The 15,220-nt window shown below is 35.5% G+C and overlaps 1 protein-coding gene across 12 annotated transcripts; it reads left to right on the top strand.

Annotated features, from left to right (window-relative positions):
• LOC124310160 (androgen-induced gene 1 protein-like) lies at nucleotides 1-14,843 on the top strand. 12 transcript variants are annotated; one of them, XM_046773885.1, is made up of 8 exons: nucleotides 1-199; nucleotides 1,746-1,934; nucleotides 2,011-2,273; nucleotides 4,175-4,342; nucleotides 12,804-12,941; nucleotides 13,257-13,474; nucleotides 13,553-13,704; nucleotides 14,463-14,843. In XM_046773885.1, the coding sequence occupies exons 3-8, from the start codon at nucleotides 2,250-2,252 to the stop codon at nucleotides 14,513-14,515; spliced, it is 753 nt and encodes a 250-aa protein (XP_046629841.1). In that variant the 5' UTR covers nucleotides 1-199; nucleotides 1,746-1,934; nucleotides 2,011-2,249; the 3' UTR covers nucleotides 14,516-14,843. The 12 variants fall into 12 exon arrangements, with proteins under 12 accessions (XP_046629841.1, XP_046629847.1, XP_046629840.1 ...); XM_046773891.1 differs by having other exon boundaries at nucleotides 58-199; nucleotides 2,011-2,264; XM_046773884.1 differs by lacking the exons at nucleotides 1-199; nucleotides 1,746-1,934; nucleotides 2,011-2,273 and adding an exon at nucleotides 2,896-3,006.
• Nucleotides 14,844-15,220: the final 377 nt, after the last annotated feature.

Below are 15,220 nucleotides of genomic sequence, written 5' to 3'. Positions count from 1 at the left end.
CCATAGGTCGTGCTGTAACGTTATACAAAAATTTGCCTAATTATCTCTCCTCGTTAGTACCAGCTATATGACCAGTGCGAAAAATAAAAACATTCGTACCTGCTTTACACAGCTATCTCTAATACTTGTGATAAATTGATATGAGAGTAAAATACTCAGCGCATTGGGCGTACAAGTGGAACGGATTCCGACTTTCTGTGTGAGTATTTCACCTGTACTTGTATACATACTTTAATATGCATGTCGGAAGGTTACTTACAATTAGTCATGACGGGTCTTCAAGTGTTTACGATATAAATCTTTAATCGTTTATTTATTTTTATCTTCCACATTGTTTACATATTTTATCTTTTGACACACAACGTTTCTTTTCAAATATTCTATACCTTACATTTCTCTATTCCATTCACCATTTATTTTACAATGGTTTCATTACGAAGCGACTTGTCGTCATTTGAGAAGAAAAAAAAAATGATTTCAGCGGTTTGCCATAAGAATCCATATCAAATATAATGTTGACTCACTTTCCGGTTAGCATATTAATTAATATAACCGCTTAACGTATTTAACCTGCAGGTTATATTGTAAATCTACAAGCAATTAAAAATTCTACTCCGAAATCGTTACCAAGTAACAAGTATATCTGCTATTCATATAATTTTAAGATACGAATGAAAATATTTATAAGGTATTGGAGTAATGATTTTGTCAATTACAATTTGTAATGAATAACATGAGCATAAATATTGACTCGGAAATTTTTTTAAAGCTAATTATTATCTACTGCACGCAATAATCAATTTACACCAGATTGATTCCATAATTTACTACAAGTAGTCGACAACTATTCGTAAATCACGTTAAATTAGTTTGGGTATTGGATATTATTGCCCCACGTTATGCAACCCGATCCCTACTGACTCGTCAAAAATAAACAATATTATAATTTTTGATTTTCAACAAAACCTCACATATTTATTCTCATCTTTTTATTTCAATATTAATGTCGGAGGGAAAATGATGTTCTTCGAACACGAGAATTAAGATACATTAAACTATATCTATAGGTATCCCTGCAGAAGGTTCGTTGACCGATGGCGTGTTGAATTACGGTTCGCTTAAAAGTTAGCAGTTAAGCGATTGCGAAAATTCTCATTGCCAGCCAAGCATCTTCTGGCCTGTCTTCTTTACTTCGTCTACTATGAATTTGATCGTCTATCGGCACGGATGTACATACTTGAATATTTCGTTACGTTCGATTATGCACTGCAGGCCAAAAAGAGTTGATACTCATCGTTAATATTTGCGTTCATTCTTCTTGCATATAAGATAATTTATCGCAAGGCCATCTGAAATCATGTCTATAGGTCAGCGGAGATCATATTTCAGAATTGCTTGTAACCGGAGTATATTTTTCCTTGGCCATAATAAGCGGACATGTATATTTAATTATTATATATAATTATAATTTATAATTTATAATAAATAATAAAATATTCGTGTCTACTTATTTTGGCCAAGGAAGAACATACTTCAGTTACGAACAATTCCGGACTATGACCTCCTTCAGCCGCCACTCAATGTGAGGCGTGGCTCCCCTCCAATTAATCCTCCTAAATCAGCGTTACGTAATTTCTGGACAATTGCAAATCGATACTGAAAAACTAAAATATATCTTGGCCCTTTTCTTTCGGCCGCTGCATTATTTCCACCTTTACAATCGTTAAAATCGTATAATTATTCAGCTAAACAGCGAATTGCTGTACTATCCACGGTTGTTATCTCATCGTCAGAATTCTCAAGGGCAAAGTCGTGCTGAAATTTTACACTCGGATGTGTCGTAAATCGCCCGCAATTTTTCGTATAATGTGAATAAAGGGACATCCACGTACATTCGGGCGTACACGAGCGTATTAGCTGATTCCGAATGTCTGGTAAGTGTAAGTTTCTAATTACCCAGCTTGGAACAATCTCGTGTAATTAGTGAGGCATGACTGGTTCGTATTTCAGGTCCTGTAATCTACAGTAGCAGTTCTTATCTGAGTGCGACGATTCCGCCTGAAATATCGTCTCGCTTTCGGCATACATATACTATAGAGAGCTCTCCGATGCATAGTTGTTTCTTGTGAGTGCCGAGGAGTATGAGGAGTAGGATATCGTCGCCGCTGTAGCCGAGTTGGCTCCAATTTCTGAGCTAGAGTTCGTTTTGGTTCGGTTGATCGCGGACTGCGTGGAAGGACGGCTTCGCCATGACGGACAGTAAGGTCAGTTCGGTACGTACACGCGGCGTTGCGTATTACAATAGCGTTACATAAAAATATGTACCCACCCGTCGGATTATATTACGTGCATAGACATATCGCGGAGAATATTTATGAACTTTATTTTTCAATGAAACTTCTTTATATTTTATCTATGCAACGTATGAAGCTGAAGCTATATAGCAGCCAAATGTATTATACTCTTTGAAAATAGAAAAATGTAGTTCAGTTTTATCCTCATAATTCTATAAAAATATTGAGGGTTCGATGTGTTGCACAAAATTTTAATTTTCCGACTTCGCTACATTATTCAAACGAACGTTTGAAAGATTGGCTCCTAATTCTGACTGCTAGCTTCAGCCTCCTGTGCTACGTCAGGATCGCGCAGCGGTATTTTATAGCAGTATAGAGAATTATACCTTGACACGAGTGAACTTTGCACACAGCTTTAACTTTTATATGCAGACGTCCGTTCAATAGTATTCCAGTGATAGTATATTTATATCCAATAATTATTGGTATTCGCGGAGTTTAATTTTAAAATCGGCATTGTCTTTCGGGTCTCGGTTCTTTTTTTTTTCTTTCAAGTAATCAGTGATACGGGATTGCTGGTGAAACCCGGGAATTTATTTGTGATAGTTGTAGAAATTTAACCAGATCGAAATTTCGTAGTGATGGCAAAATGGTGATGGTGATCTACAAGGAAAAGCAACGATCTTATAACTTTAGAATGACTTTTAATTATGTTAGTTGGCAAAATATGCATACATTGTCTTGCTCAAGAAAGAGCTAGAACTCACAGCAAATAAAACTAACAATAAATTGGACAGTGCAAGTCAGGATGCTCAGAGAGAGAGAGAGAGAGAGAGAGAGAGAGAGAGAGAGAGAGAGAGAGAGAGAGAGAGAGAGAGAGAGAGAGAGAGAGAGAGAGAGAGAGAGAGAGAGAGAGAGAAGTTCGTCGAAGGGCAGGTCATTGCACCTTCTGAAACATAATATTACGTATAGTTACTAATTTCGAACAGTGAATCAATGGATAACCTAATATTTATTCCAAAGATTTCAAACATTAACTCACTTCTGTCATCTTTTATAATCCTGATTGTTCTTACCGATAATTTCATAAAATGTATTATACGTACGTAAAAGGTAGAAATTTGAGAAGCCGGATTATTTTTGCTTGTTTCCGTATATACCTTAAAACGAAAAAATACATAATTTCAAACTTTATTCTTCGAGTTTTTTTTTATCTTCAACTAAAATTAGATTTATAATTTCTATATTTTACATACAGTAAGTGCGTTAAAAATATCGTACCAAGTTCTGTATATTAGATAACATTACACTTGTATCTTCACATAATCACAAGCTGTGGGGTCTGTAATTACGTTATTTCAACGTGGTACCTATACAATATTGCAGCCAGAGCTGTAACATAGTTGTTGCACAAACTTGTAGCTTGCCGCATACACGCGACACATATGTTACATGTATTATGCAATGTGAGAAGGTCATTGTAAAACCTGTATCCATTTATGTTACGTCAGATGCGTCGAAAATTTCTGTTCAATATCGCAAGTCTTTGGAATTTTACAGATATTGAGACAGAGATGTAGGCTAATGGCATCGTTTAGTCCAAGTATTTAGACAAACAAATTTCGTTTTTCTTCAAACATTAATTTGACCAAATCTTCGTCGTATCGTATCGATCATATCATAATGACGATGGATTACACGTCCAACATTCGTCTGTTAGTTGATTAATAGAAATCCTGAGATTTGTCACATTATATCAACGTAGATTCGATTGTTCTAGAAGACTGAGGATTCGTCGTTATCATAATTATCATTGAATCAATGACTACTGGCATGATATTTTTTCATGGCTTTATAGACACGCTTTTGTATTTTCATAGTGGAAACAACGCGGGAAACAAACGTGCTATGGGCTTACCCATGCTTCGATTTTGGGAGTATACGTATTCACGATATCTTATGCGATACTGCACCTTCATTTGCCTAAGCGAAGTCCAGCCCCAGAATTCGACCCTGGCCAATTGAAGTTTCTCACCTTTTGGAACTTGGTGAGTTTGAATTCCGTACATTATAACAAAAAGTTATTTTACTCTCGTAAAAGTCGTTTCAACGGCTTGTCGAATAAGTAACAGAATGAATATCACTGATGGCGTTGTCGTTCCTAAGTATAAAAAAATATGGTATCGCAGAAGGCTAATTTTAAATTAGAAATGTATTTTCAACGATAAGTCTTAAGTAATAATTATTTACTGCGGTCTGTGTAATTGTGTGATCAGTTACTGAATTCCCAATACGGGCTCTTGTCTGCAAAACGGGCTTCGACCACCAATTGAATAGTGCCTAGAGTTATTCGCATCTCAGGCTGTTTATTCTGCAACTGAAAATTTAGTCTATCGCCCCAAAATTATCCGAAATCTGTAATAAAATGAAAAAAAAAGCACGGCAGACGTTACAATGATGTGCTGTTTTTTCTGCTGTGGGTGAATTGCACATTATCAATGCTTGGAATGTTCCTCGAATCATTACGTAACTTTATGGTATCGGTTAAGCAATGAGCAGTTAAATAAGATAGATAGATTTCACCGGGGTCAAGTAGTATCTTGAATTGTTTGATTACTCGTTATCTTTCCCGTTTTCTCTCACACCGTGTGTAAACGGAATGATTTCATACGCTAATAATATATAATTAACGCTTATCCTGTTACATAGTTTTCAGTATACGTTTACTGTCACATGGGGTGTTTCTTTACCTACTCTTATTTTGGCTATTTTAATTGCTCAGAAAATTCTGAGGAAATTCATGCATGTTCTTTGAGATGTCTAATTGAAGATCCAATAGTTTGATCACTTAATTATTCATTTGGGAGAAAGCCGCGGGCCTTCTAGTTTACAAAATATACACATAACAAGAAATCACGCGAGCACGAAAGACCCTATGTGACAGGGTAAAGGTTAAAAATGGAACTAACAATTTCCATATAAATATCTAAAGAGATGTATCCTTGGTTTGAGAAATAATTTATATTTATGTTTGTTCTGGTCTTTAAATAAACTTGCATATCCAGTGGATTAAAATTTTTAAATAACTCCATACAACCTTGACTCAATGCAACCTGTTACGATTTTATATTATACCCGGGTAATAATATTGCAAACATGATAAGCTATATTGCATTTGTTGAAAGTGCGAGTTGAAAATAAAATTAATACTTTTATTCTTAATAAAAGCTGTACTTGGAATTACGTGTAAACAATAATCGTAGTAGACGTTGCAAAGTATACATATATATATAGTCATAGTGTTCTTTACGTTTTTCAAAAAAGTCTTCACCTACAGCAACTTTAGTCGACCTTCAATCGCATAACGTCCAATTACTCAAATTGATGTAATTCAATTCTATAATGCATGGGTGGATCAAAACTTATGACGCCAACGAATCATCATTAAACTTTGACTGCGACAACGAGATCGCAACCCTTAAAATTTGATGCGAATTACGAACAGTTTATTCATCACACAGATTTTCTGTTATTAACCGAACCGATTAATCCGTGTATATATTTTTCCATTCAAAAATTAACAACATTCCTTCCGAATGCAGCTAATAACGATAATTCTTAAGAAAGTTTGAAGTGACGTAGATATATTTTACTTATGTTGGATGTTTTCTCGATCTTATCATCAATGTAGGTTCAGGGTTCTCGGTGTCAAACGAAAAGTCAAAGGATTTTGACGTTTCTGTCCCTCCTAAGAAAAAATTTTAATGTTTATTCATGTGTTGATAATCAAATATAGTACACAGAAGCCATATAACGTAGATAAAAAGAGAGAACCTACAATCAAATACTAGTGGACCTCATATAAGAGGTGAGCTTTCGCAAGAAAGACAGACGAAACAAACCGCAACAGCGATGTACATTAAGTTTTACAATTACATAGCGCTAGTAATATTTGCAAAATGGATCCTCGACCTGACGAGGAGAACTCGCCAACTGTAACCCATGGGCTTGTACGAGATTTCGCAGAATGAAAGAGTAATGAAAATAAACGAACATGTATTCTAGTTTATCCGTAAACACTCGACCGTCTCCCGAGAAAATAACGATTAAAGTCACGACACTGCTTCATGAATCTGCTCGTTACGACTTTGAGTCTTTGCGCTTCGTGTTCAAGTACCGACCAATTTGCTTTTTCCATTTCTTCGTCAAGGTATGCTTAACGAATGTTCCTTCCTTATTTTATTGATGAATACAAGGGCGCTATATTGAAATGACAACTCATCATTCCAAAGCAACTATCCGTTATTCCGAAATACGCTACAGGGTATTAATTAGGTTTAAAAGTAATAGGAAATAACAGACTCGTGAAGCAACGTCGAAACTTTAAACATTAATTTCTCGGAAATGATCGAGTGTTTACGAACAAGCCGAAATACGTGTTCATTTATTTTTATTACTCTTTCATTCTGCGAAGTCTCGTGCAGATCCGTGGATCAGGGGTGGATTGGCGGGTTCTTCTCATGAGTCCGTTGCACGTCATCATCTGAATGGTGACAATGGTTACATTAATATCCGACTTTTCGTCAAATAACAGTTGATTTCTAAAAAATAACGAAGCCGGATGAACCCGATAAAGCCATGTAAATAGTCTGTGAGCCTTGGTAAGCTTTTAAATTCGGGGAGATGTGGATCGCATTGAATCTCGCGATGTGGAAGTTGACGTGAGGGGAAGGGGTTAGCGTGTAACGCAGCGATTTTCGTTTCCTTATTTTTTCTCCGTCTCCAAGACGGATCACCGAAAAGATATGTAAACAAAGTTCTTGTCGTTAGAAAAGTCCGTGGAAACCGGAAAAATCCAAATCCTCTTCCGTCGTAAGTCAGACCCTATGAAAAGTCAGAAACTATGCTTATCCAGTTCCCGACGTTCAATTTACGAGCTCAAAGACACTCTCCGTATCACTCCGTATCTCGCGTCTAATTTCAAGCGATTCCCAAATCAACAATGCGTCGCGAGGCTGCAGCGGAGTGCGTCAAACGCAAAGATCATGCAATACTCCGCATACACGTGCCGTGTCCGACTCCCGTTGAAGCGCGCGTGCGTTCACTTCGCAGCGGGTTGAGTTGTAGTTCGACTTTCCCGTTCTCTCATCCATCCAGTCTCTCTCTGTATGTGCATACATTCAGTGCGGAGCTGGCCATCGTCAGCAGTCGTGCGCCGTGCGAGTCACTTTCGTCTTGGGTAAATATTTCGAGGTTATACAACACTGCGGGACTCAGCACGGAGTCGGAAATCTAGCACACCTAGTAAATTGGTGAATTAGACTCTTACCGACCGAACCTCCGTGCGTATTTCGATATCTGTATACTACTATTCGTGACATTCCAAGTTCAAGGTATACATGCCATACGTATTATGTATATTTGGTCTCGGAAAACGATTCGAACTTCGAGTATTGATAGATTCGATCGTCGAATGAACGGTACAGTTATATTCATTTCGCATCGATATTTCGTAGTTTGAGATCATGAAACGTATTCCGAGATCTTTGGATATGTTTTGACTCGGTAGTCACGTTCACACGTGGAGATTTATAACCTTTTCGGCAGGCTGTAATTTTGCCATCGGCGACCTAAATTTCAGGTATTGGAAAAGAATTCGCGGATATATTGTAGTAGAGACACTGATTTGACATACCGTTTTGTACAGGTCGTTTCAATGGTTCCTGTAGCGATAGGCACGATCTTGATCTTGATAATAACAATTTAACATCACTAACTTATATACCGATAGATTCATAAAGTTGAATTATTCATTGGAATCAACGACACTTTGCCGTCATATACACATCATCATATGTAGATCTATTATCACGGTTCAAACTTCGAGTCTGTTATAATAAACAGTTTACGAATAAATTACGAGGTCGGGATTATAAAGTTCAAAACAATCAATCTTGAGGCAAATTTTATTGGTCTGATAACGGAGTACTTTTTAATTTACTTCACGATTTAATTAATGCTTCTCTTAATATATTTGCACATTCGGTTTTGATTGATTGTTGGTGCATCAAATCATTGCAATATAATTTATATAAATTGCCTCGATCTGTGAAGTATGATAGAGTTGATCGCCAGTTGAACGCGGGTCAAAGAAGAGAATAAAAATACAGCAACCTCCTATTTTATATCGCTGTCTTGTTTACAGTCAACTCGTGCCTCTTTACTCGTTGAAATTTTCTTGTGCACGCTCGATTCTCGCTCTGTAATTATAATCTGTTGAAAGTTCGAACCTGCACGGGTGTACAAAATTTTCGGTATTATTTCGGTGGAGGAAACAGAGACTGTGATATTTACAGGCCATTAGACGAATCTGAGATCACAAAAATGGACGCTACGGGAGTCAGGAACAAAAAGCGGGACACCCTGCTGAGAGGAATGCACGCGATTGCCTTCGCGCAATTCTCATTCGCGGTCTATTACGATCACACCTATACAGTCGTCCCTCGACATATCGCCAGGATGCATGATGCCTACGGCGGCAGATTTAAATTTCTTACATTCTGGAACGCGGTTTGTATTTTTCACAATTGAATTTTATAATATCCCTTACCCCGTTCACTTTGAAATGAACACATTAAATCAAAATGCCTTTATTTGAGTAAAGAAATGCTGTTCCGACAATTTTGAGATGTTTCGGACATGTTTCAGAAATTGAGTTTTTTTTTTCTTCGAAATGTGCGTTTTTCTCACAATGTGAGAATAATGTTACTAAATGAATAGAGTTAATCGATTTGTCAGCAAATTTGAGCCCTATTTTATATACTTCTCAATTATTTAATATGCAGTATATACACTACAGTGTACAAAAACGCAAATAGTTAACAACGTACAATCAATAAATTATGAAGCTAAAACTAGCAGCCAAACGTGCTAAACATTGTGGAAACAGAAAAATGCATTTCGGTTTTATCTTAATAATTCTACAAAAGTATTGGACGTTCAAGGCATTTGACAATATTTTGATTTTAGGACTTTGCTACTTTATTCAAATGAACATTAGAACATTTGGCTGCTAATTTTGGCTGCTGATTCTGGCTGCTTAGTTTCAGCCTCGCAATAAATTGACTAGAGATATTCAGTTTTTATTCGTTGGTAGCTTCACTTTTTTTTGTAAGAGGAAAAAAAAACTTGACGCTATTAGAAGGCTTGTTTGTTGCACATTACAGTGAAAGGTAGCCGCTTGTCTGGAAGGAACATGAATTATGTTATGGTCTAACGGAATGTTCTTTGCGTTATGTAACTACAAGTTTTGAAATTCTTCCATCCGGGATACGGCATACATATTTGAAAATATAATTAAATTATCACCTCTTAATCGGTTTGCATAGAAACTGCATGATCTAATTCTACGAACAGGTCGCACGGAAATTTGATAATAACGAGATATGTAATCTACCCGAAATCAAGACTCGAATAATACACGAATCTTTGGTTGATTATATATATATTTTATGTATATTTAATGGTATATAAGTTTTGCCAGTTTTTATGTACTGCTTTTTTGCGGTCACGCTGCAGGTTTTCACTGCCTGCTAGCAGCTGATGGTGATAAAAATTACCGGCGTTCCACACCTTGCTTCGCGGTTTATTGGGAATCTGTCAACAAAATTTTGGAAACTCCCAATTTATTCCGCGCGAATAGCTGCGGGGTTATGAAGCCTGTGTACGGGTCAAGTACAAATTGGATAACGACGCAAAATCAATTACCCGTTGTTCACTGAGTTTCAGCTCTTCATAGCGTGCAGTTCGCGATTTATTATTATACTATAACTTTATTTACAAATATTTTATTTGAATCGAATTTGCCTGCTGGAAATATATCCATGCTGTAACTTATCTTTTTTATATACTATATATTAGGGTGGGCCAAAAAAATCGACTATTTTTTTTTTTCACTTTGTACTCCGAAAACTTGGTTGGTAGAGACCTCAAAAACATTCTCTCCAAGTATGAGCTTTTAATTTTAATAGGAAGGTCCTTCGCCTCGCAGTTTTCTATTTTTTTCTTATGGTGAGAAAGAAAAATACATATCTCGGTATCTGCTATTTATAAAAAAAAAATGTATATCATATTTTCGTAGGAAATTAAATTGTCTACAAAAAAGGTCTCTTACAATTTTTTTGTATACCTCACTGTTCAGAAGTTATTGAAGGTTAAAGTTTGATCATTTTAAGGTAGATTTCTTTTTATTTTTATGAATTTTATAACTCTTCAACAAATAGTCATTATAATACGAGCAACTCATGTTTTCATAGGAAATTGAATTCTCTACAAAAAAAGGTCTCTTACAATTTTTTTGTATACCTCACTGTTCAGAAGATATTCACCGTCAAACTTCAATACACACTATTTTTACAAATTTGTTTAAAACTGTGAATATTTGTTAGAAACCAGGAGGCAATTATCCTTTGAATACTCCTTAATTGATATGCCACTTGGCAATGATCATAAAAGTTATAATAAACATATAAAGTTATCATAAATTCAAAGATTTATACTATATCTGCACTATGATTTGGTCTTGCAATCGATTCAAGTTAATTTTAGGGCATCGAAATTATTTGCATCGAAAACTGATATTAGCAAGTCAGGTAGGAAACAAGTATCGAGATATTGAAAACGATCTCATACAATTAGGACTTGTAATATTTAATTGTATTTTAATGACATCGGTTCTATTCTTCTGATCGGAATTGAGTGATATGGGTATAGTAATAAGAACCTACTAGTATTTGGTCTTACACGTTTCACGCTTAGAGTTTGTGAAATTGATAGTCTTTGACAGCTACAGGCAGTGATAGTAAAATCACTCGTGTTGTAATTGTGAAGGAAGAACGCGGTTTTGCAATTACTGTTTCAGTATGCAATAAAAGCGTTGCATTACCGAATACTTCTTTCACATATATTATGCACAAGTTTTATAAGTTTTCCTGAGACTTCTTCCTGACATTATACGGACACACGATAGCTAGTTTTACTTCGCGTGCATCGAATTACTTGTTTCTTACAACTCGACCATCATCATCTTACTTGTACATCATACTCGGAAAGTCCATATATACATAGATATATACATACATACACATATATATACACACGTATATATATATATATATATATATACGTGTAGACAACTTGGGCGATGAACTGCGGTAAATTATAAAACTGATTATAAGTAATTGAAAAATTGAAGAAGTCGCCTTTTCAAGCTGTATAGGGATATACACGTTTGTATATCACATTGATAAAAGCATGCCCGCCTCTTCAGGCGCGTGCTAAACTCGATTCAGTAAACGTAATGGGGAAGTAATCTTTCCATCACAGACCGCGCGTCATTTTATTGCAGTTGGACAATACCAGCTTATCAAATTTTGATTCGATTGATATCACGATATATATTGACAAAACGTTCATCCTGATATGTTATACTATATGATCCTAATCCGAGATATTTTGGCAAATTTGAAAACACCGAATTATACATTGCTCTTTGTAATTAATTTCTGTAACAATCATTCTCTGCGCCCATTGCAATTATTTCAATTTATATATCACATCCAGCTAAACTAGTATACTTAGTTATCCAAGTTCATATTATAGTACTAACCGCACTCTGGTAATTTAATCACGCGTTACTTGACCGCGGCAGGAAATGCACTCGGGTTTCTATTCCAGGCGGGGGCGGTTGAGAACCACATCCTAAATTACAACATTGATATATGATAACCGACATAATTTAAGATGTGCTTGATTCTTAAATCCTGGCACTCATTATTTATAAAATACATTAATTTACTTGGAAACTTTAGATGTTCACAGGGTAAATAAATCAATATAGTTCAACTTTGTCAAACTTATTTGTTTCTTTAATTTTCTCGAGGATATTAGGTGAATAATCCGTTGTTATTCAATTGATTAAACTCTGTCCATAGAGATCCCTAATACATATATATGTTCGTTGCAAATAAAACTTCATGTTATTAGACATCTCTGTAAATAAACTGGAAGAAGTTGAAAAGCGAATCAGACCCTTTAGTCGAATCTTATATTTGAATTGAAAAATGATTAGACATAACTAAAAATATTTGAATGTAACCTTGTCGCCGAAAAATGCATTTCAGCTAACTTTAGGCGATGCATTTTGGAAATCGATTTACAAGAAACTTTTCTGATAAAATGTAATTTGAATGTATATTCCAAGATATTTAGTACTCTGAAATATGCCACTCTAAATATATACGTCTCATTTACAAATCTCATGGAAACCTACTGTTTATGTGCATACTGTCATAATATCGTAGTCGCGTAAGTAATACTGTACCGTATTACATACAATTTGAAGGAAGTTGTGCTCCAACTATACGTGCCATCACGGGTTGATTTTATATCAGATTACTGATAAATCTGCCGACATTCGTTAAAAAAAATAACCAAGTTTTCGATTCGCAGATTTTACAAGCCGTTTTCTTTTTCGTGTGCCTGCTAAACGATTTTGGTGGAAGCAATGAGTTGAGTCCGGCAAAACGGCCAATTTTGCGCCGTGTTAAAGACTTTATTCACGCCAGTTTTGGATTCCCAGTTGCAATGGTGAGTATAATATTCAAAGTTTTCAGCTTATTATTGAGACTAAAAATTTAAATTAACGTCATTTCCTCCTCAAGAATTTTTCTTGCTGTATACCAAATAGTTAACGTTTAATCCGAGCTTGCCATGATCAGTATATGGATAATGTTATATGTACAACTGCCCATGTGAGCTGTTTGCTGAAAGAGTATAGAGCAGCAGTTACTGGTATGAATTAGATAAATAATTTTCATGTGATGAGATTACTTTTTGCACATGTCTTGCCACAATACATGAAGTACCAAGTTGAACTTTGTTTCATTTCATGTATTTCTTCAGTTTGTCGGTGTGACTTTCTGGGCACTCATGTTCGTGGACCGTGAGCTGGTACTACCAGCTGCTGTAGATCCTTATTTTCCTTGGTGGTTAAATCATCTGATGCACACTCTGATCATGGTCACTACTGTTCTTGAAATGATTGTCGCTCCCCGTCAGTATCCTAAACGATTATCTGGTCTTGGAGGCCTACTTATATTTATGGCTTCCTACTTAGTGTGGTACGTCACAGCATAAATAATTGCATTATTTAGAGGAAAAGAGTTTTATGATGTTTTAATCATGAATTATTTCTTCAGGTTGCTTATTATTTATGCAAAGAGCGAAATCTGGGTATATCCTGTCATGGAGGTGCTGTCGTGGCCACAGAGGATTGGTTTTTTCGTTGTACTTTTCCTATTTACTGCAATTCTGTACATCTTGGGAGAGTACTTGGATCGGCTCATCTGGGGTAACGCTCTATCTCATCCCTGCAAATCTCATTTCAAGTAGCCTTCACAGGAAATGTCAGGAAACTATGCATACTCTTCAATGGCGGTGATTACACATTTGTGCTTTGAATGCACGTCTGCATGTTTAGGAACACGTTCAAAGTTGTCTAAGTTTTGATTTCAAAACTGGTACATTTTATCGATGAACATCTAATCTATGCGTTTTTGTGTTGGAAAATTGAAATTTAATTTTGCAATTCGATAAGTGCGTGTAAAGTGGTACGAATTTACATGACCAAGGTTTGACCCTAACGCCCGCCGAATTGTTCGCCGATTTATTTCCTACTCCGACTCCACCAAATGCATATTTTCAAGGGGATGTATATTTGATGGAGTGGAAGTAACCTCACTGAAAGTCAGGTCAGGTCCAAAGTCACTAACATTTTACAAAACGACTAAATCAGTTCATTTTCAGTTATCAATATATGTTTTAAACATGTATTAATCTTTTACGTTTGAATTAAATTTTGAAGAACCAAATTTATATAAGTGAATTGAATAACTTTGAATAACCTTTTCAAGTTTACTGAACCCATTGTACTTGATTGTATACTTCCAGACTTTTCCTTGGGCTGCTTGATCTAAAATGGTCGTTTTATTGCATTCAAATGAATGTTGCCGTTGCTAATATTAACATTTGTGAAAAAATAACATTTTCCCATACTCTAACTTCTCTCTACTTACAAAACTTCACTAATTGCAATCTGATATTTTTCAGGACGGGCTAAGAAATCTGTAGGTAAGAGTGCCAAGAAGAAGAAATCAAAATGAAGGGTCAATCTGTTGGTATTATATAGTTTCATTGCTATTACCAATGCATAAATTGTTATATATTTTTGTTTAATTTTTGATCCATATCATTAAAAGATTTTTCATTGTCCTTTCCGCATTTTTCGTAACAGTGCATTTGTTATTACTGTAACACGTCATCACGTTTAAGCCGTGATGTAAAATTCAGCATATAAGAATCGTTGATAATTGTTGTCTAAGCAATAACGATAAATATAGTTATTATATAGGACAGTTATTGCAGCAATCAGATCTGATCATGAAGCAATTTGTTACATTTTGTAAAAATAAATGGAGATTGTTAAATTGATGAATGAGCTACTTCATAGTACGTCGAGTTTTGTTTGATTGTGAGATCTAGTAAGAATTGTAGTACTTCGTTTACTTAGTCGAAAAGGAACAAGAACGTTGTTGCCTTAAAGTATTTTAATGTTTACTAAAATGTGTTCATTAATAATGTTTACGTTCATTTCTTGTGCGATAGTGCTTTAATAATAGTACAGCTTACTTATCTGTGGTTTTACTGTAAATTACTATCCATAGAAAGTGAAAATGTACGTATTTTTTAGCTTCAAGCAATATGATTTCAGATGCATCAAAATATTGCATTGTACAATAGGAACTGTATTCATCTCGAACATTTTACACGGGCTCATTTTAGATAACACTATACTCGAGCGATTCATT

Source organism: Neodiprion virginianus, chromosome 1 (assembly GCF_021901495.1).
Source record: "Neodiprion virginianus isolate iyNeoVirg1 chromosome 1, iyNeoVirg1.1, whole genome shotgun sequence".
NCBI classification, from domain to species: Eukaryota; Metazoa; Arthropoda; class Insecta; order Hymenoptera; family Diprionidae; genus Neodiprion; species Neodiprion virginianus.
The sequence above is the reverse complement of the archived record's forward strand: the minus strand, read 5'-3'. Positions and strand labels throughout refer to the sequence as shown.